This window comes from Eleutherodactylus coqui, chromosome 1 (genome assembly GCF_035609145.1).
Source record: "Eleutherodactylus coqui strain aEleCoq1 chromosome 1, aEleCoq1.hap1, whole genome shotgun sequence".
In the NCBI taxonomy this organism is placed as follows: Eukaryota; Metazoa; Chordata; class Amphibia; order Anura; family Eleutherodactylidae; genus Eleutherodactylus; species Eleutherodactylus coqui.
Genome location: NC_089837.1, coordinates 370689106 through 370710687, shown reverse-complemented (window position 1 = coordinate 370710687; position 21582 = coordinate 370689106). Strand labels below are relative to the sequence as shown.

Genomic DNA, 21582 nt, shown 5'->3' with positions numbered 1-21582 from the left:
GGCACTCGAGTCGGGTCCCGCAGCGAGAATTCTTGCTGCTGGATCCGAGCCGGCCGTCTGCAGGCGGCCATAACAGATAAACACCATGATTAAAAAAACACTCCCATGCCCAGAACTATGCACTGAAGAGCTGGAGAAAACTGCAGACATGCAGTGAGAGTCTGTTCACACACTTTGAATCCACTGTGGATTTTCCACGCCAAAAAGTCCACAATAAATCTGCATTGTATCCTTAACAATGGTCAGCAGCTGCAGAGCTGAATAGGATAGAGGTAGGCTTTGAAGAAGTGAACTTTCTATTAAAAGCGTCTGGAATTGGTTAGTTAAATAATATTGAAAAAGGCTTAAATTTGCCTCTTGTTATTGAAAAAAAATCCTTCTGAGGATATACTAACTATTGTTCAATACGACTAGTGAGAAGAAGCCCCAGGAAAAGAGCCTTCGCCATGATCATTACTTTTGGCACTTCCGGCTATTAGCAAGAACAGAGCTACTCTCACTTTTTGAAGCCCAACAATTGGACGCAATATAATGCGTGAAAGGGTTTTCTGGGAATTTTAAATACCAATGACTCACCCTTACAATAGGTCATCAATATGAGATTTGTGGGGTCCAAAAGTTGAACCCTCTCCAATCAGATATTGACTACATATAATGTATAAGGATAGGTCATCAATATTGAAGTCCCTTTTAATTTTTATATGGCTTTTCACGTTTTTTACAGCACACAATTAGGAGACCTATCACACAGACAGCTTGTCCAAACCAGACAACCAATTTTAAAGGTGCTTTACTTATACAATGTTCTATGTGATAGAGGCCTAAGAATATGTAACCTCTACATAGAGTAGTTAATAAAGTGTATAACTCTAATCTTGGTAAAGCGTAAAGAGTGTGCGAGGATATGTCATCACTTTCCAATCAGCCAACCAGAATGAATACACTTTTGCTATCTCTAGTGTACTCCAATAATTAGCATTCCCCCAATATGATTTTTTAAAATATCTTTTGCACTGACTTTTTTCCCGTTTTTTAGTTTTATTGGCGGTAAAATGCTAAAAAAAGATTTTTTTAACATTTAGTTATTTAAAAAAAAAAAATTAGTATAGTTATGCTAAAATAAAGCATGGGAACAGGTTCCTCTATTTATTTCAGATGTTTTGATATATGGTATGTATACTTTTGGTTTACAGGGCGCATACGGCAACGGTTTTGGTTGGCGTTGGCTTTGTGTTATTTTCTTTCTTATGTATATATTGTTTTATTCTGGAATTTTGTTTTATTTGTGTATGTAATTATGTTTTTTACTATCTATGTCCCCCAATGACGTCATATAAGACCTCTGGGGGGCATTCACTTTTTTTAAATTTTTTTTTATTTGACACTTTCCCACTGTAGCTGGGGCGTCCATAGGAGCCCCAGTTACAAAGGAAAACAACCCCTGTAGTGACATTAGTCACCTGCAGAGCTGGCCAGGGTCTAGAATGACCCTCCAGCTCTGCTGTAGCAGGGAACCCGGCGGTCATGTGACCCCCCGACCTCCCAAAGTGAAAGACACCCTTCCACTCTCACTTTCTAGTACACAGTGCTCATTGAGCGCTGTGTACTTGGGGAAGGAAAAGGCAGAAAGGGTTAAAACCCCCTCCTGCGTTCTCCTCCAGGTTATCAGCTGTTACTAACAGCTGACAACCTGTCCTGTCTCTGATTGATTGCAGAGCAGGAGACTTAAAGCGCCGCCGTAATTTTACTATCGTGGGGTTTTAAGCCCAGGACCAGGCGCCGTATATTTACCGCACCTGGTCCTTAATGGGTTAAGGAGAGACTCGGCTATATCAGAATTCTGCATAGAGATGTGCGAAATCTTTAGAGCTTATTAGGTAATTACGCAGTCCAGTCCTTTCATATAAAGTGTGTGGAATAATCTTTTCAGGGGAAATCTTGGGCAATCACAGTCAGTACAATACAGCATTATGGGAGAAGGCAATTATTATTGCATGAAATATAAAAGGTTCGTTTGGGATCAGAATTGTGTCGTTTACCTTCACATTGACCTCTGGTATTTCGTTTCCAACCATAGCAGCACTCGGTTTTGGTTCCATATTTACATAGTCCAGGTGTGTTTAAGGATGGTATGAGCTGTCGATGCCTTCTAGAGATACAAATAAAGGATAATACCATTGATTAATTCTTTTTGTCAATAGCTTCCTAAAGCTAAATTGAAAGTTTAGAAAAAAACCACAATCTCTTTGGTTCATTGAGGGCTCCTGCACACTGGCGAGGACCATATCAGGTCGTGATTCACAGACCAATATCGCCTCGCTATCCTTCTGAAAACCCTTGGATGGGAGGCGTTTTCACATGGAAACAGCCTCGCATCCCTGCGGGGGTTCCCTTCATCTCCGCCACAGCAATCACAGCCCCGGTAGAGGACTGCGATATTCTCCCATTATTATCAACGGGGCTGATGCTTCTGCTGCCACCCCATTGAAAACAGTGGGAGATATAGTGAAAAGAAAGGAAATGCTGTGATTTTTTTTTAGGCAGCTCCGCAGGAGTGAAAACATCGCAAATAAGAATGAAACCATTGAAAATCATTGGTTTCACAATCATGCATTTTCACTCTCTCTCTACAGTGTGAAGGAGCCCTGACAGTAATTATGTGTTTATAGCTTGAGACACTTCTACTCAAAGGTTAATAGTACTCTACTTTTGGAGCAAGTCGCAGTTTTGGAAAACAAAACAAACAAAAAAAAAAACAACTGCAGTAAAAGTACAAACTATGAAATGATGATAATACACAATGACATTACTTTCTCTCTCTCCGCTCACAGGTTGTCTTGACATGATTATTAGAGATGAGCGACACTACTCGGTAAGGCAGTTATTCGAGCGAGCATCGCTCTTCTCGAGTAACTGCTTAGTGATCCGAGCAGGCTCGGGTGGGCTGCGGTGGGCGGGGGGGGGGGGGGGGGAGCGGAGCGGGAGGAAGAGTGAGACAGATCTCTCTCTCTTCCCCCTGCTCCGCTCCCCTTCATCCATTATAGTTACGCCAGTGATAGCATCTATAATATCTAAATACAGTGTCCCAAAAAATGTATACACATTTTGCATAATTATAAAGTCTGTGTTTATTAATATACAATTCATTAATTCATACAGAAATTATATTTTTTTTCTCTAAATATTTTTGTCTTGCTTTCAAACTGATGCCTGCTCTGGTCCAGGCACTGCAGATAACGTGAAGCAGTGGAATCGCAAACATCAAGAATCATTTCATTTGGTTCATTTGATATAAGCTGTGGCCAAGCCGTACAAAAACTGACATGCGGCGTGGAATTCAATTCCGCAGCATGTCAATTATTTTCTCTTTTCCGCAGCGGCCTCTCTCCTCTCTATGGGGAGAGAAAGCCCCAGCGGAATGCTGACGGCAAAATCGCTCCAAAAGCCGCGGCTAACGGCCACGGGTTTTAAAGCTGCTCTTTTCCAGCAGAATTCTCGCAGTTTTTCGGTGCGGCTATTCCGCAAGAATTCCGTCCTGTGTGACCCAAGCCTTACATTGGATTGATAGGGGCCTCTTCAAATAGCTGGTCAGCAGAGGTATTGGGAGTTGGATCCCCACCAATCTAATACTGATGACCTATTTAAAATAAATTGATGACCCCTTTAAATTCAGTAATGGAAGCAAATTAAATTAGTGAATGGAGCAGCGAGCAAATTGGCCTGCAGGGTTGTGGTAGTTCAGCTATCTGCTGGGGTCTTCATGAGAACAATATGATATTAACGTATAGGATTATGCAGGAAATAGCTGGAATGGTTACAGTATTTGCTTTCATAGCATATTCTCTACTACTTCCTAATAATAATTCGTAGATGCCTTTAAATCAACAGATCTTGGTTGGAAAAATAAACCTTGTGATGCTTATATTTTCATTAGACATCTGGAATCCCACAAATTATACAAGTGTTGATGTACAAAAAGCCTTTTGCTTTGAGAATCCCCCTTAAACAGCTCATGCGGAACAAGTAACACAGGAAAAAGTCTGTTCATATTAGTATTTAATAGCCTGATGGGTGGCAGATATTGCTGTGTTGAAAGAAGAAGGTGTTATTGTAAAGGCATAGCTAACTCGCCGCAATATCAAATAATAATATGCAGATTTCAGTTCTGCACTATATGAATCAGAAGAATCTACTTTTCCAGTTTTAGTTAAAAGAACAATGCAGACACAATTCACAAAATGCTTAAGGGTGCATTCACACGGGCCCATGCAATTTCAACCCGTGAAAAACGGACTGATCTCACTGCTTTTGTATGCGTTTTTGTTGTGCGTTAGTTTGTGGATTTTTTTATGTGCCATCCGTTTTTCACATGCAAAAAAATTAAAAAATCGCAAGAAAGCCCAATTGATGTAACTTTTTTGTTTTCACTGGCTCCTGGCAATATGCCTTAAAATATAGCGAACATGCATGTAACATCTGAGTTCACTACGTTTTTTTATGCTCCCATAGACTTTCACAGGCGATTTTGGTCTTTCCGTAAGGACTAAAATAGCACATGCTGCAATTTTTTTCCCCTTCTTTTTACGTGCAAACTGGTCCATATTAAAAGTGCACGCCTGAATACACAAATTTACTTTAATGGGTACATGTGCTGTCTGTATTTGATCAGTAAAAAAATACAGTGGATATAATTACCCTCTCCAATCCATCCTGAATGCGGCAGCCAGGCTCATCGTCCTGTCCAGCCTCTACTCGGACGCCTCTGCCCTGTGCCGGTCACTGCACTGGCTGCCCATTAAATACAAAATTCAATTTAAACTCACTACCTTCATCCACAAAGCCCTCCACAGCGCAGCGCCCCCCTATATCACCTCCCTCATCTCAATCCATCAACCAGCCCGGGCTCTCCGCTCTGCTAACGAAACCAGACTGAGCGCCCCTTTAATTCGAACTTCTCATTCCCGCCTCCAAGACTCTCCAGAGTAGCACCGGTCCTCTGGAACGCACTACCAAAGGCTACCCGAGCAATCCAGAACTCGCAGAACTTCAGACGTGCTCTAAAAGGGCACCTCTTCAGGGAGGCATACTGCATTCCCTAAACAAACCCCTCTGTACTCTGCCTGACAACATGCTCCCTGACCTACTGACTGCAATCCCTGCTAGCCATCATTAACCGCTCCTGCAGTCATACAGTTTCTACCGTCACACGGCTAAATGTCTGACCATTGTCTATGTGTATAACATCGCTCACTCTCCACCTCGCCATACCGCGCACATCTCCAGCCCTTTACCTTCTGTATCACCCCACTATTCGTAGTATGTAAGCTCGTTGGAGCACTATGTAACCGTGGTTCTGTAATGTTTGTACTTTTGTCTTTCTGTATCCCCCTGTCTATGTAAGCGCTGCGGAATATGTTGGCGCTATACAAATAAAGATTATTATTATTATTAATAATAATTACTCTACACACTCCTGTTAAATGCCAGGTTTTCGTCATGTTAAAGAATCCGATACAAATGAATCATTTGAAATTAGTTTCCATCTTCAAGCCTTAGTCAGACGGGCGTTTTTTCATGCGATTTGCGCATGCGCATACGTCCGGCGATTTCTTAAAACCATTGCTTTGCAATGGTATCGGACACATGAGCTTTTTTTATGCGCTCGTACGATAAATTATAGAACAGAAATCGCAGATCGCACCTATCTGCGATCTGCGATTCCTGTTCTCTTCTCTATATGCGCTCAATGGGGCCGGCGGCAGCAGCGCCGACCCCATTGAGAACATATAGTAGACAAATCATTCTTCTCTGCCACAGCTGTAACAGCTGAGGCAGAGAAGAACGATGTTTGCCCATTGAATTCAATGGAGCCGGCAATACAACCGGCTCCATTGAAAGCAATGGGCTGCCGGCGATCGCGGGATGAATTGTCGGGAAGGGCTTAAATATATAAGCCCTTCCCTGCAATTCATCCAGAAATGTGTAAAAATATATATATATATATATATACTCACCTTGTCCCGGCAGACAGAGTTCAGCGCGGTCGGCCTGCAGTGGGTGTGAATGGGGTGTGAGTCAGACCTGCCCCTGGTTGGCTCAGCGCTGAGCCAATCAGAGGCAGGTCTCACTCACACCCATTCATGAATTCAGAATATACAGAAAAAAAATTGACTTCCTAAAAATAATCCCCCCCCACCAACCCCAATTTTTTGGCATTCCCTAATTATTAGATAAAGGTAATAATATAAACTGCGTTTTATGTCCGAAGACAGGGGTAATTACGGAGGCTGGTTGGGTTGGGCACATGGGGCAATAAAACCGGGTATCCCCCTCCTCTCATGCTTTTTGGGGGTATTTCGTGAGCTCAGTAGCGGGTATGGGGTGTAAAAAGTGGCGTTCCGTGAGTCTTCGTAAGCTTGATGAGGAGCTTGACAGAAGACGCTCAACAAGCTGCTCCTGGAACTGCATGAAGGCGAGCGTTCCCGGGGCTTCTTGTAAAATATGTATCACAGGTAGCAGTCTGAATAATGCCGGGCTCACGCAGCCATAGGTGGAATCCGCTTGCGGAGGCCCGCAGCGGATCCCAGCTGTGAGCCCGGCTGTGACCCTGTGTACGGCCGCGTAATGTACTGCGCATAACTGCCTACTCACACAGGCGGTCATACGCAGTACACCTTTTTTTTGTTTGTATTTCCCGCACCGTCGCTTAGCCATGACGCGGGTACCCGCAGCCCGTACACAATGTAGTTGCGTATGGGCTGTGGGTATATCCGCGACCATGGAGCACAATAGGCTCTATGCTGCCGATAGCCACGATAAAATAGAACCTGCTGCGTTCTCTTTTCTGTGAGTGGATTACGCAATTCTAACCCACTAATGTGAGCGGAATGTGTAATCCAATGTGATTGATCTGCGTATTACCGCGGATCAGACGCATGCGGAATCCGTAATTCCTATCCGGTCATGTGAGACTGACCTAAGGTAGATCGCTACTATTTTATTACGTGACCGGGGACCGCTCAACGATGCCACCTGTCACTGCTCCAGGGCAAGGGGATTTTAAGTTTCCTGGGCTCCCCGACTCCTGCTCATGTGTTCGGTATTTTGCCGGCGGTCACATGTGCAGAATCCGGGTAAGTTCACGGATGAGGATCGCGTCGGGGTGCAAATACGGAGGCCTCCAGTAAAAAGTTTCATCTCCTCTCACCGATCGCATCGGTGAGGGGAGATGAAACTAACTTTAAAAAAAAACTTTTACGTGATAGCCATTATCCATTGGATGACGGCGAACAGGTGATCAGGAACCGCTCACCGCGCCCGTGTGCGCAGAAGCTGTGGTAAGGTCCGCGGATAAATCCGGCGGCCTTAGGTACGAAATTTCAACTTTTAAAAAAACTTTTTTACACTTTTTTTTACTTTAAATGATCACTGCTATCCATTGGATAACAGTGATCATCTCTGCAGGGACATCCCTCTGCTCCTGGCTACACATGGCAGCCAGGAGCAGAGGGATTTTAAATTTCCCGGGTCCTGAGCCCCTCTGTGCACGCGCCCGATGTCAATCATCGGGTGCGCATGCGCAGAAGGGGACTCAGGTCCCGGAAGACCGGGACACTGCTGAGGACCGGGGGTGAGTATTTTCACCTCCCCTCATGGATCCGATCCATGAGGGGAGGTGAAATTAACCTTATTTGTACTTTTTAAAAAACTTTTTTGCGATCGCCGCTATCCACGGGATAGCGGCGATCGCCGGCCTGGGGACCGCTCGCCGCGGTCCCCGGGGACATCCCCTGGTTCCCGGCTACCTTCAGGAGCCGGGAACCAGGAGATTTTAAACTCCCTGGGGTTCCCAATCTGCTGTGCATGCGCGTGACGTCATTCGTCTGGCGCCCAGGCGCAGAAGAGCCGCGCCGGGTCCCGGAGGACCCATTCTCCGCGGCAGACATCAGGGAAGCCGGGTGAGTAATTTCAGCTGCCCTGATGGATCCGATCCATCAGGGCAGCTGAATCTTTAACTTTTTAAACTTTTCTTTTAACTTTATTGCGATCGGCGCTATCCATTGGATAGCGCCATCGCAATGCCGGGGGGGGGGGACTGCCCGCAGCCCAGGATGACAGCTCCATGCTGTCGGCTATCTGCGGGCACCAACAATATGGAGCTGTCACGTCCAGAGCCCACAGGGCTTTATTCTCTGCAGGACGCATGTTTTTACGTCCTCAGAGAATAAAGCCCACTTGGGCAGGACATAAAAAGACTATGGGCTGGTCGTTAAGGGGTTAAGGCTGGGTGGCAGTGCAACCTCACATTTTAAAGGGTCATCCAGCTCAAAGAAAGTCTTTTCTTGCGAAGCCTCTCCCTTTCAAGATTGAGCAGAGGGTTCATGAAGCACTCTGCCCCATCAAAAGGAGAACTGTGTGGTTGTACAGTTCCAGTGGCACAGTCCTCCTTATTCTCTCCCTGTACGGATTTCTGCAATTACTGCGTAGAGTTAACAGGAAGCCGAACAATCATTGTCCAGCCTCCTCTATAGTTGACACCTGACCTGGATAGTTCTTAAGAACACTATACATGGAGACAGCAGGGAAACATGGGGGAGGTTTAAGAAACTGTTTAAACGAAAACTGTCTTTGCCACTCATAGCAACCAATCAGAGCTCCACTTTCATGTCATTCTACTCTTGAAAAATGAAAGCTGTGCTACAGTTGGTTACCATGGGCAAAACTCTTCTTTTAGGGTATGTTTGAGGTAACGGAATTATGTATATTTTGCGCAGTGGAAAATTCTGTGGCAAAATTCACAGTATTTCCATATCTAGAACAATTTGAAATTGAGACTGACTGCTGCAGTGAAGGAAAGCACGATATTGCATGGCAGAGCAACGGACCAAGACCAAAGAGTTTGTTGGTGAAGTCGGAAAAACACTAAGGGCAAGATGGTAGCAGGCCTGCTAAAGGAAGAGCTACCATTCTGGGCACTGACACGGTCTTACTCAAAGAGATCAAATCAAGGTTATGGACTGTGATATTTAAAGAGACCACTGTACCAGGGAATGAGAACTACCTTTCTAAAGCACTGCATTGGGGTGGTTAGCAATAAAGTGAAGTTAAAGGGGTTGTCTCACGGCAGCAAGTGGGGTTATACACTTCTGTATGGCCATATTAATGCACTTTGTAATATACATCGTGCATTAAATATGAGCCATACAGAAGTTATTCACTTACCTGCTCCGTTGCTAGCGTCCCCATTGCCATGGTTCCGTCTAACTTCGGTGTCTTCTTGCTTTTTTAGACGCGCTTGCGCAGATGCATCTTCTCCCTTCGGCTGGTCTTGGAAGCATCGGCGTTTTGGCTCCGCCCCCTTGTAAGCGTCATCGCGTAGCTCCGCCCCCATCACGTGCCGATTCCAGCCAATCGGGAGGCTGGAACCGGCACACGTCATGGGGCGGAGCTACGCGATGATGCGTACAAGGGGGCGGAGCCAAAACGCCGATGCTTCCAAGACCAGCCGAAGGGAGAAGATGCATCTGCGCAAGCGCGTCTAAAAAAGCAAGAAGACACCGAAGTTAGACGGAACCATGGCAACGGGGACGCTAGCAACGGAGCAGGTAAGTGAATAACTTCTGTATGGCTCATATTTTATGCACAATGTATATTACAAAGTGCATTAATATGGCCATACAGAAGTGTATAGACCCACTTGCTTTCGCGAGACAACCCCTTTAAGTACTGTATTCGGCCACCAGGTTCATGAAGCCTGACTTGGAGCTAAGCTCTGAGTCATGGAGATGGGTCACAACAGTCTCTCCTTCCCCACAGCATGCAGAGTTACAGCTATCTCCCTATATTATGGCGAACCTTTTAGAGACAGTGCCCAAACTGCAACCCAAAACCCATTTATTTATCGCAAAGTGCCAACACATCAGGGGGCGGGGCTTATTACGACATATGATTTTTACCTCCGCCGTTCTTAAAAGGACAGGGCTGTTTCAAAATAGTATGGGGGGAAATTTTGACTGTGTTTTCCACTGACATTTCCGCTGAGGACATTCTGCAGCATTTCCGCCATGTGTAAACATACCCCAGCAGTGATAGTGACCCCCCCACCCCACAGTGACCCCAGCAGTAATAGTGACACCCCACAGTTGCCCCAGAAGTAATAGTGACATTCCACAGTGGCCTCAGTAGTAATACTGACAACCCACAATGGCCCCAGTGGTAATAGTGACACCCCACAGTGGCCCCAGTAGTAAGTGACATCCCACAGTGGCCTCAGTAATAATAGTGACATTCCACAGTGGCCCCAGTAGTAATGCTACTACTACTGGGGCCAAAGTAGGGGACACTATTACTAATAGTATCCCTATATCAGCCCCAGTAGTAATACCTTCCCCCTGAGACCCATATACTTACTTCCTCCCCCTTGTCGAAGTGCTGCTGCTCCTCTGCTCAGCGCTAATCCCAGTGTGACGTCAGTGTGCTGCCGGACGCCTCCCCCCCTACTCTCACGGAACCAAAGAGGAGACTTCAGGGGAGGCGGAAGCAGGATCCCGGGTGCACACTGACATCACAGTGTGAGCCGGGATCAGCGCCATTTGCAGCGCTGCTGAATGAATACCGGCAGGGAAGCTGCAGCACCCCTGTCGCTATTCACTAAGGTAGTCAGCGGCTGACAGCGGCACGTGCCAGCAGAGAGGGCTCTGAGTGCCGCCTCTGGCAAGCGTGCCATAGGTTCGCCACCACTGCCCTATAATGTGGGAGAGAGCTATCAGTCCACATAACACAGGTGGAGGGAAGCTGGCACGGACCACTTCTGTGACCTGTAGCTCAGCTCTGAGTCAAACATCATGAACCTGGTGACAGAATCCCTTTAATTATTGAGTATAATTGATATTATCCTTGAAGTGGTGCTGTTATTATTTCATGCTGAATGCAAAGTATTATTGTTACTTATTGTAAAAAAAAGTATTAATAATCCTAGGATTCAATTCCATTGCTCTGTTCATAAATAAATATTGTGCATTTGTTGTAATATCTCCATCTCCATTGTATCCTCAACATCTATCACGATCTCACCCACTCGGGACACATACACGAGCACAGGAATAACTGAGAATTAGAGATGGAGCCTGCAGAAGGAAAAACTGATGATAAACATAGGATATAAGTCATGTAATGGTCACATATAGTGTTATTCCTCATCTACACATTCACAGGATGAGTTATTTTGAAAAGTCATCTGAAACAACAGCTATGCTTTAATTTGGGCATCCCACTAAGACAGTAAGATTTACCTGAGAGTATTTGTTCAAAGAACAAAATATATGCAAATACAATATAGCTACTTAAAATTCCTAGACTTCTCTTAACCCCTTTCTTACCCCCCTGGTGGGCAGGTTTTTAAAATGGGCCAATTATTTAATTTCAACTAATTTTGCAGTCGCGTTCCAAGAGCCATAACTTTTTCATTTTTCCATTGACTCGGCCATATGAGGGCTTGTTTTTTGCGGGAAAAGTTGTACTTTTTGATGGCATCGTTTTTGGGCATATATAATGTATTGCATAACTTTTGTAAAAAAATTTGTAGGGAAATTGGGAAAAAAAGAAATTCTGCCATTTGTTTTTTGGATTTCATTTTTCCGGCGTTCAGCGTGCAGAATAAATAATGTGATAATATTATTCTCTGAGTCAACATGATTCTGGCGATACCAAGATTATACAGTTTTTTTATGTTTTGCTATTTTTGCACATCTAAAACATTTTTTTTCTTAAAGGTTTGCTTTTGTCTCGCCACATTCCAAGAGTCGTATTAATGTTATTTTCCCATTACCAGAGTTCTAGAAGGCCTTGTTTTTTGCGGGATGAACTCTAATCTTCATTTATCTATATTTTAGGAACATGTAAAATTTTGAACGCTTTTTATTCCACTTTTTTCTAGGGGCAAGATTAACAAAATCTGTAATTCTGGCATGTTTTTTATTTGTATTTTTCACTGCATTCTCTGAGCAGTATAAATAATGTATTAAAGTAATTCTACAGGCCAGTACGATTGTGCCAATACCAAATTGTAACAGTTTTCTTTTTCGCGACTTTTTCACAGTTTAAAAAAAAGCGATAAAAAATTAAATCACCCTCCTTTTGCCATATCTATAATAAAAAATCTAAAATCATAAAAGAAAAATACATATTTGGTATCGCCGCATCTGTAAAAGTCCGATCTATCAAAGTAGTGCATTATTTACCCCACATGGGGAACATAGTCCGAAAAAAAAATAAAGAACGCCAGAAATGCACTTTTTAGTCATCCTATCTCCCAGAAAAAATGCAATAAAAAGCGATCAAAAAGTCGTATGTTTTCCACATTAGCACTAACATAAACTACAGGACATCCCGCAAAAAATGAGCCCTCATTCAACTAGGTTGACAGAAAAATAAAAAAGTTATTAAGTACTACAGCGAAAAAAAAAACTATACAAGTTTGGTATCGTAGTAATCGTACCGACCCATAGAGTAAGGTTAACAGGTCATTTATGTTGCAGTTTGTGTGCCGTAGAGACAAAACGCACTGAAAGATGGTGGAATGTCATTTTTTTTTTGTTTTAATCCACTTGGAATTTTGTAAAGTTTTTTCAGTACATTATATGGTAATTTAAATAGCACCATTGAAAAATAGAACTCGTTCCGCAAAAAACAAGACCTCATGCAGCGATGTTGATGGATAAATAAAGTAGTTATGATTTTTTTAAACAGGGGGAGAAAGAAAAGAAGAGGGGGAAAAAAAGGGGTCATTAAAGGGTTAAATAATGTACTAATTTTGCCTCTGGGTCATTACGACGTATTTGTTTTAAATTTTTTACAAAGTAAAGGGAGAAAAGTGTTTTTATTTTTATCTTTTTAATAATTTTTTTACTCTTTTTTTTTTACTTCTTTTAAACATTTTGTCCCTTTAAGAGACTGCCACAGAGACCCATCAGGACCCCCTGATCACATTCCGGAGGTCCGATGGTGACAGCCCTTTACATGCTGCAGTTGCATAGACCGCGGCATGTAAAGGGCTAACACGGCAGAGATTGGAGGTTTTCTCCATTTTCTGCTGTGTAAGAGCTGGTGCCCGGCTATCCTCTGACAGAGGGAGCCACCTCCCTCTGTCAGCCCTTACATGCTGTGGTCGCATAGACCGCGGCATGTAAAAGGTTAACACAGCAGAGATCGGAGGTTTTCTCCATTCTCTGCTGTGTAAGAGCTGGTGCCTGGCTATCATCTGACAGCCAAGCACCAGCTCTCCCTGCCATAAAGACCATCGGCTGGCTTCTGACAAGCCGATGGTCTCCATGGCAACCTGTAAACAAAGCAGTGCAGGAGTTTGAAAATAGAAGAGGGAGATTGCCGGCAGATCCGTAATATCTGTATCACCCCGTTATTTGTGGTATGTAAGCTCGTTGGAGCAGGACCCTCACCCCTACTGTTTCCATCAACTGATTACCATGTAACCGTGGTTCTGTAATTTTTGTATTTTTTCCCCCTGTCTATGTAAGCGCTGCGGAATATGTTGGCGCTATACAAATAAAGTTTCTTATTATTATTATCTGCCTGCTTCTTTTTTCAAAGTCCTGAACTGTTCTATGAGGGACTGTGCGGGCAGAGCACAATGCCACAGCTTGTGGCACTGTATTCTGCAGGTCCCATTGTGAAACATAGCCTGGAAATCTTCCGGGCTATATCACTATGGGCAGTGGAGCTCGTCCCGGAAAATTTTCGGGTGTGCCACTCAAGGGGTTAAAGGGCCTGCAACCTGTGTATCCTACTGAGTCTTAGTGTCTATTCACACGGTGTGTTCAAATGGCATTGACTGCATCATCTAAATATATTAAAGCTTCCAAGTAAAAGGAAGGTCTTCCCTTACAGTACACTGCCTATAAAGTGTTTTACTAAATGCATAACTATATTTGCATTGTAGGGGGGGTGGGGGGTAATGAGGCCGCTCCTCCCCTTACACACTACAGTGGTTACAGCCGCCCATACTGTGGCTCTAGGTGACGTGCCAGACTTTGCCCCTTCTCGGTCCAAGGCCTAGCTGGGATGAAATGACCATGGAGAACAAACAGCGCAGTGAAGCACAATCGAAGAGGCTCAGTGGTGCCATTTTGATGAAGCCTCATGAGCCTGTTGGAAGTAAGACCTGCCTCCAAGACGGGTCCTAGAGCTTACTAGTGATCAGTAGGAGAGAGATCCAGAATTGTATCTACGTTAGAGAGTCAGATGCAGCTACATGGAGTGTGCAGAAGACTGTGCAGCAATGAGGAGCAGCTGCGGCAACAGACTGAGGAAGAAACACAAGGACTGCTGTATAGTGGGGGATCAGGAAAGCAGCACAGGGGTATGTATGCAAAGTGCTGCTATATTATCCAGTAGCCAGAGCCAGATAGACAGAGTGCAATAGTCCACAGCCAGTAACACAGAAGCCTTTACTTAGGGGAGATCTGCTGTGACACAGATATGGTCCAAGGCTACCATAAACAGAAGGCTACGGCTGGAGAGACTGCTACAGAGTTGACTTGCAGAGAGTAACACGCCGGGAGAGTCAAAACCATCATGAAGTTCTTTATATCAGAGATGGCCAGCGGATGTCGAAATCTCTTCATACAGCTACTGTCGAGAGTTCATAAGTGAGGTCGGGCCTTGGTAAAAAGGTGTGCACACAAACTGAGACACTGATAGAGACTATGCAGGCCTGCTAGTTGCCATACGCTATTACATTGGACTCAAGTGAACTTGTTGGCTCACACATACTGAAAGTATAAAGTCATTTTCTAGAGCTGAACCAGTTCTTTGCAGGACCTTTCTTTTAGGTGCATGGTTCCGTCCGCTGCGGACGCTTAACTTGTTGACTTGGACCGAGTGCGGAAAACCACAATTGTGATACAGTTATCAATATTGCAACCAATAAGTGCTAATTGCTGTGAACATATCTATTAGAAGTTATTAGTGCTAGTTAGCTAGTGATTGGACTTCTGCTACATAATCGTTCAAATTATGTACTTTTGTCAACTGGTTACTAATCGTACTTAATCATATTTCATTTCCATTAATAGTTGTGATGAACATTCATTTTTTATAAGTCCGCCTCATATATAAAGATGTGTGAACCTATTTCTGACAGCTATTATATACTTATGCCATGAACACAGAACAATATGAACAATAAGAACACACCTGTGACATTGTAGTAACTTGAGTTGAACAGGCGTTGGTAAAAACAATAGAGCATTCAGCATTGCTGGCACATCAACTGTGATTTATGGATATTAAATAGTTGTTCCATAAAACTTTGAGTGAATGACTAAGGCCAGAGCTCCAAAAAGATAGCTATGTGGCATTTAGACTGGCCAGCAGGTAAAATTGACATGTTCCTAGCTTTTCATATATGTTCCCTAACAATCTCTGTAAACAACCTTTGTTTAGATTTACTGTACTTTTGTATTCTAAGAACTTAATCACATATCATAGAATCATAGAATGGTAGAATTTGAAGGGACCTCCAGGGTCATCGGGTCCAACTCCTTGCTCAGTGCAGGATTCACTAAATTATCCCAGACAAATGTCTGTCCAGCCTTAGTTTGAACACTTCTATCGAAGGAGAACTCACCACCTCCCGTGGTAACCTGTTCCACTCATTGATCACCCTCACTGTCTAATATCTAATTTGTGTCTCCTCCCTTTCAGTTTCATCCCATTGCTTCTAGTCTTTCCTTGTGCAAATGAGAATAGGGCTGACCCCTCTGCATTGTGACAGCCCTTCAGATATTTGTAGACAGCTATTAAGTATTAAGTCTCTCAGCCTTCTAAACATACCCAGATTCTTTAATATGATAGTTTCTGCACCTGTGTGTGCTTGGTTGGCATTTTAGATGTTAAATTCCTTATCTTGCATATTCATATTTTGTTTATGTTTCTTTGACAAATAGAAACAAATCAATTATAATAGATTTGAATTATTGTAATTGAAGCATGTGCCCCTATAAAAACTGCTGCAGATAACAGATAACTTTGGATCACATTCTTTACTGAGTAGTTTGATATTTATCTCCTGAGCTTAGCTTATCCTCTAAGAATTTGGACCCCCAAAAACATATTGTATAGAAAATATTGCTGTTTGCACTAACAACTGTATTTTCCAGATATCTACACAATCAGTATGTGCTAATATGGGCACCAACTAATGTCTTGGGCAATAGCTAATCATCTTGTGATCATTGTGTAGTCAGGCAACCTTTCTAATTGTTTATCCAGGCTGTCTAAACTTTTACAAACTCACATTCACTTAAAGGGGTTGTCCCGCGAAAGCAAGTGGGGGTATACACTTCTGTATGGCCATATTAATGCACTTTGTAATGTACATCGTGCATTAAATATGAGCCAAACAGAAGTTATTCACTTACCTGCTCCGTTGCTGGCGTCCCCGTCTCCATGGTGCCGTCTAATTTCAGTGTCTAATCTCCCGATTAGACGCGCTTGCGCAGTCCGGTCTTCTCCCTTCTGAATGGGGCTGCTCGTGCCGGAGAGCTGCTCCTCGTAGCTCCGCCCCGTCACGTATGCCGATTCCAGCCAATCAGGAGGCTGGAATCGGCAATGGAACGCACAGAGCCCACGGTGCACCATGGGAGAAGACCTGCGGTCCACCGTGGGTGAAAAACCCGGCGGCCATCTTAGCAAGGTAAGTAAGAAGTCGCCGCAGCGCGGGGATTCGGGTAAGTACTATCCGTTTTTTTTTTTACCCCTGCATCGGGTTTGTCTCGCGCCGAACGGGGGGCCTATTGAAAAAAAAAAAAACCCGTTTCGGCGCGGGACAACCCCTTTAAGTTAACCTTGGGCAACACCTGATGCAAATAGAGGCTTGGATCTATATTAAACATTCAGGATGCACTGCCATCAAAGGGGTTGTTGATGTTTAGAGTACCGATGGCCTAGCTTCAAGATAGGCCATCAACACTAGAACGCTAGGGGTCTACTACATGGGATCTCTTCCGATAAGCTGATTGCCAGGTCGGTGTCCTCATGTAGAGAGTTTTTGCGTTGCCAGAAATATGCAGCTTTTGATCCCACTGCAGTGGGCTGGGTTGGCTGCAGGCAAAGGTATTATTGTACCTTGTCACCACCAGAATAGGGCTAGGGTACGCCCCCAAAGGTCGTGATTGGATGCCTGCAGGAAGGTCCTAGCAGCGTGGGGAGTGAGTTTTGCATTGGATGGAGGGTTAGGGTGAGCGTTTGTTTAAGTGTTAGGCTTACATTATTACCTGTAAATGATCCAAAATGGAAGCATTTACAGCTAGAAATTAAACCATAACACTTAAACAAACCCTCACCCAAACCCTCCATCCAAGCCAAAGTTCAGTTCCCACACTGCTAGGATTTGCAATGTGTCGGCTACCCGCTCTGCTGCTCTCCGTCTCCGGCACTGATTGTCCCCGCCGCGGCTTCTCAGCAGCGCTGCAGGAAAAAAATCATCTGTCAGTGCTGATGTGAGGTCGGCGCTGGAGAACTGCACAGTGGCGGAGCAGAGAGGGAAGAAGGCAGACCGCCCAACAAGTGAAAGCAGCAGACATGGAGACGGAGAGCGGAAGAGCGGGCAGCAAGTGAAGCAACGGGGTTGTGAGCTGAGGCCTGGAAAAAGGGAGATGGACAGCGGGGAGTCAGGGACAGTGACAGCAGCAGTGGGAAGGTTACTGGGGAAAGAGAGACAGACAGCGGGGAGCTAGGGACAGTGACAGCAGCAGCGGGGAGGTTACATCAGGGCTGGGGAAGACACAGACAGCATGAAGGCAGGGAGAGTGACAGCAGCAGTGGGGAGGTGAAATCAGGGTCAGAAGCCGAGAACCAGCGCAGCACCGAGTGACAGAGCAGGGAGACTGGGGGAAGGTTAGTGGTCTGCCAAGACCTGCATGGGAGCCAGATCTGCAGCCAATCAGGAACAGGGGGCATCATCGGGCTGTCAATCTTGTCTCCACCACTACTTCCAGTGGTGACAAGATACAATAGTACCGCAGGCAAAGCTCCAACTGAATTCAAATGGAGCTTTACACCAAACCAGGCCATTGCAGTAGGAATGAAGCATTGCACCACGCGCTGACAGCCATGGCGGAGGATTGCTACTTTCACAAAGTGATGCAATGCGGTTTTGAGATAAAAACGCCTCACATCCACGGGGAGATCGCCACGAATGATGGCCTGATAACGCACTCACCAATGTGAAATTTGCCTTATACTCATAGTGATACTCATGATAGCAACAGGAACACAAATAATTTAGAAGACAAGGCAACAAAAATGTGCTGTAGATATTTAAAATAATAATTTCTCCCTAATTAACCAAGTCCTTAGTAACTTGTTCAGTCTGACTTGTAAGAAATACTACGATTCCAGTAGTTAATCTATCTTCAGGGCAAGATAACAAGTGACATGTGAGAAATGCATCAGTTCACACTCCTGCTTCAGAGCAGTAGAATTCCTGGAACACATTACTGTTGGCTTCTCCAATATGAGAACATCTGGAGCAAATTAGAGGAATTCTGCACCAGTTTTACACCTGTTTTCTCCCAACGAAAATAAAGAACGTGTTATTGATAAACAAACATGCCGTAATTATGATGGGGCAAAACACAAACCCTCCCATATGACATACACGTAGCCCTACAGCAATTTACCCCACTGCACATTTCCTGCAAGTGATTGACTGCACTTATGCAGCTTCCATTTAACATCGCCCAGAGACCATCAAGTACCCTGGCATACGCCAGACATATCACACTCATGGCACACTACTTACAAAGACAAGAGACAGACCTGAGAACCCAGACAGCATTTTACTTTGTACTGTAATCCAACTACAGAAGTAATGTGACAGCCCAGAGCAGAGAAGTGATTTAGATATTGTAAACCAGACTGTACATCTGCACATGGGAAAAGAAATTAAAAGCATTGGGGCAGATTTACTAATACTGTCTAACAGACAGTGCAAACTTACACTAGACAGTCTTTAAGTGCGCCAGTTCATCACAGTGACTCGTGTTGAATGAGAACTCTGCAGCATTTATACCACCTATTAGTTGGCTTATTTTGTGCCAAATTCTGCAACAAAAGTTTGGAGAACATTTGGCACATCTAGGCCCCCTGTCCACGGCTGAGGCAGAATATCGCTAGAGGAGGAGGGGGTAGTGCTGACAGGTCTCCGAAGTGAGCCTATTTGATAGATAGGCTCACCACGGAGAAGCGATGATTCTCCACTCGTGGACGCCGGTGCTGCACTTTCCATAGTAATTCTATGGAAAGCTTTACAGAACGTGATCCTCGGGTGATTTATAGCAAGCGGATCATCGCCCGTGCACCTTTCCTACAAAGCTATGTCCTGGATGTGTACAAAAAAAGTGTCCAAAAGTGTCTACAACACATCATAAAGTGGAAAGCATGTAAGACAGTTTTCTGGCACAGTTTGCACCACAAAGCTGGCAAATTCTCAATAGTACCTACTCCCCATTGTGTACATCATATTGGGAATCAAAATACATCAATTGCACAGTTTTACATAGATCCTATGCATTCATATACTTATATAATACGACACATTGAGGGAAATTTATCATTCAGAATTTTTGATGCCAGTTTTCTGGCAGCTTTTCTTCCTTTCAGTTTAAAGATGTGACAAATGTATCAAATGTTGTACAATTTGTTATATCTTTAAGGCCTCATGCCCATGGCCATGACGGACTCCGCCAGCAGAATATCGCAGTGGAGTCCGTCACAGCACCCCACAAGGACCCCATACTCGCCTCTCCAGATCCACCATGCGCGTCCTGCTTGGCGAGCTGGAGGGCATGCACAGTACAGCGCATGACACGCCGGCAGTGCGGGATGACACGGCCAGCGGTGAGCGGGGACGTATAATCACGCGATATGCACAGCGGAAGTATAGCGTGATGGCTGGCTTCCACTGTCTACAACGGAAGCCAGATGCGCAGTTTTAGGCATCAATTAGAGCATGCACGGTTTTTTTCACGCTGCGGAATTCCGTGGTAGAATTCCGCAAAATGAACATTGAGCTATTAGGTTCAATAGAATCTAATAGCTGCAGCATAAAGCCGCAGATTTCCGCCGCGTTCCCTGCGGCCGTAATCTGGCCGTGGGCATTAGCTAGTCTAAGTATTTCTAGAGATGTGGAGTCACTTTATATGCCACCCGGCTACTAAAATGAGATTGTGCAAAAATGTTAAAACTTTTTTAAAAGTAGCGTTTCTTAAATGTCTCCAAAATCCTCACTTCACTCAAACTCAGCCCCCTTTACTAGACACTTTAGAAAAGTGGAAAGAGGTGTAACATCTGTTCTTATTGGTGTAAATCTGTTTAAATTGATTTTCACAAAAAAGGTGCAACACAGAATTCTGTCACAATAATAAATGTGCTCCATAGTGCTTTAAATTCCTAAGACACTCTGTGATTCTTTATGGTCCATTGTTCAATGCTACATAGAAGGCAGTGTTTATTTACAGACACTTGTCCATAGATAAGGGATATGTTCATAGTGATCTATTACTATATCCTCTGGAAGGATCATAGCTGGGGGATGGTTAGATAACAGAGAGTACATCTAGAATTTAGAGTTCTAACTATGTGGTGGTATAAGCTCTACTTAGAAAAAAGCAGAAACACCCTTTTAAGTACGTTATGCTATATCCATGTTTGCTGTACCTGTTCTGCATATTCACACATTCTTGGATTGCAAGGAAAAACTTTGGATGTGTACTGTTATTATATAGCATGCACTAAAAAGATGATTATGTACAAACATGCAAACTGACCTTGAAGACTCTGCAAATCTACCTGCAGCACAGGGAAAGTAAACACCTAAAATAGTTATCCACAGCAGCCGCATGTCTAAGCCCAGCACCTGGAAAGTTGTATTGTACCGAGAGGTAAAGTCAAATCTTCTGTCTTCCTCCTGAGGAATTGTGTGGTTACTTGTTCATTAGCACAGTCTTTTGGATTGGAGTGCAGTCTTGAGAGTCCCTGTAGTGCTTGCTATTCACTCCATCCCTGTGTGCAGCCCTAGTAGTGGAAAGCACTTTCCTCCAGCTTGTCTTTTGTTGGGTGTTAGCTCTGCCTTTTTCCTGCCTTCAAGCAGCTGCATAAAACACTTGGCTGCTCTGAAATTCCAGCCAGTCTGCCCTCACAGTCACTGATGACAGCACAGAAGGTTGGTGGGTTGTGGCAGGATTTTACATAAGGAGGAGTGGGCTGCCTAGGGTTTTCCTTATTTTAACCCTGTGTTCCCTATACATGTGTAATAGAAAGGATAGTCTTGATGTGAGTAAAACCCCCTTTCTCATCTTCATAATAGATTGCTATTGGTCCACTCCTCTCCATATTTTCTAATATCCTAAAACAATGTATTAACTTGACTGACAGCATAGTTTTCCCCAACCTGGGGCTCTCCAGCTGTTGCAAAGCTGCAACTCCCAGCATGCCCCCAAAACTGCAGGAGTTGTGATTTTGCAATCGCTGAAGAGCCCTGGGTTGGAGAACACAGGATTAGAC

General features: G+C 44.2%; 1 protein-coding gene across 4 annotated transcripts in view; it reads right to left on the bottom strand.

Annotated features, from left to right (window-relative positions):
* EGFL6 (EGF like domain multiple 6) overlaps positions 1 to 21252 on the bottom strand; it is a 105618-nt gene extending 84366 nt beyond the window's left edge. For 2 of the 4 annotated variants that reach the window (XM_066578085.1, XM_066578077.1), the window contains exons 1-2: positions 20847 to 21251; positions 2040 to 2149 (exon numbers count right to left, since the gene is read on the bottom strand). In XM_066578085.1, the coding sequence (XP_066434182.1) occupies positions 2040 to 2149; positions 20847 to 20920 (184 nt within the window). In that variant the 5' untranslated portion in view covers positions 20921 to 21251. Of the gene's footprint in view, positions 1 to 2039; positions 2150 to 20846 lie in introns of all 4 variants that reach the window. The other 2 variants (XM_066578070.1, XM_066578062.1) reach the window with 2 other exon arrangements.
* Positions 21253 to 21582: the final 330 nt, after the last annotated feature.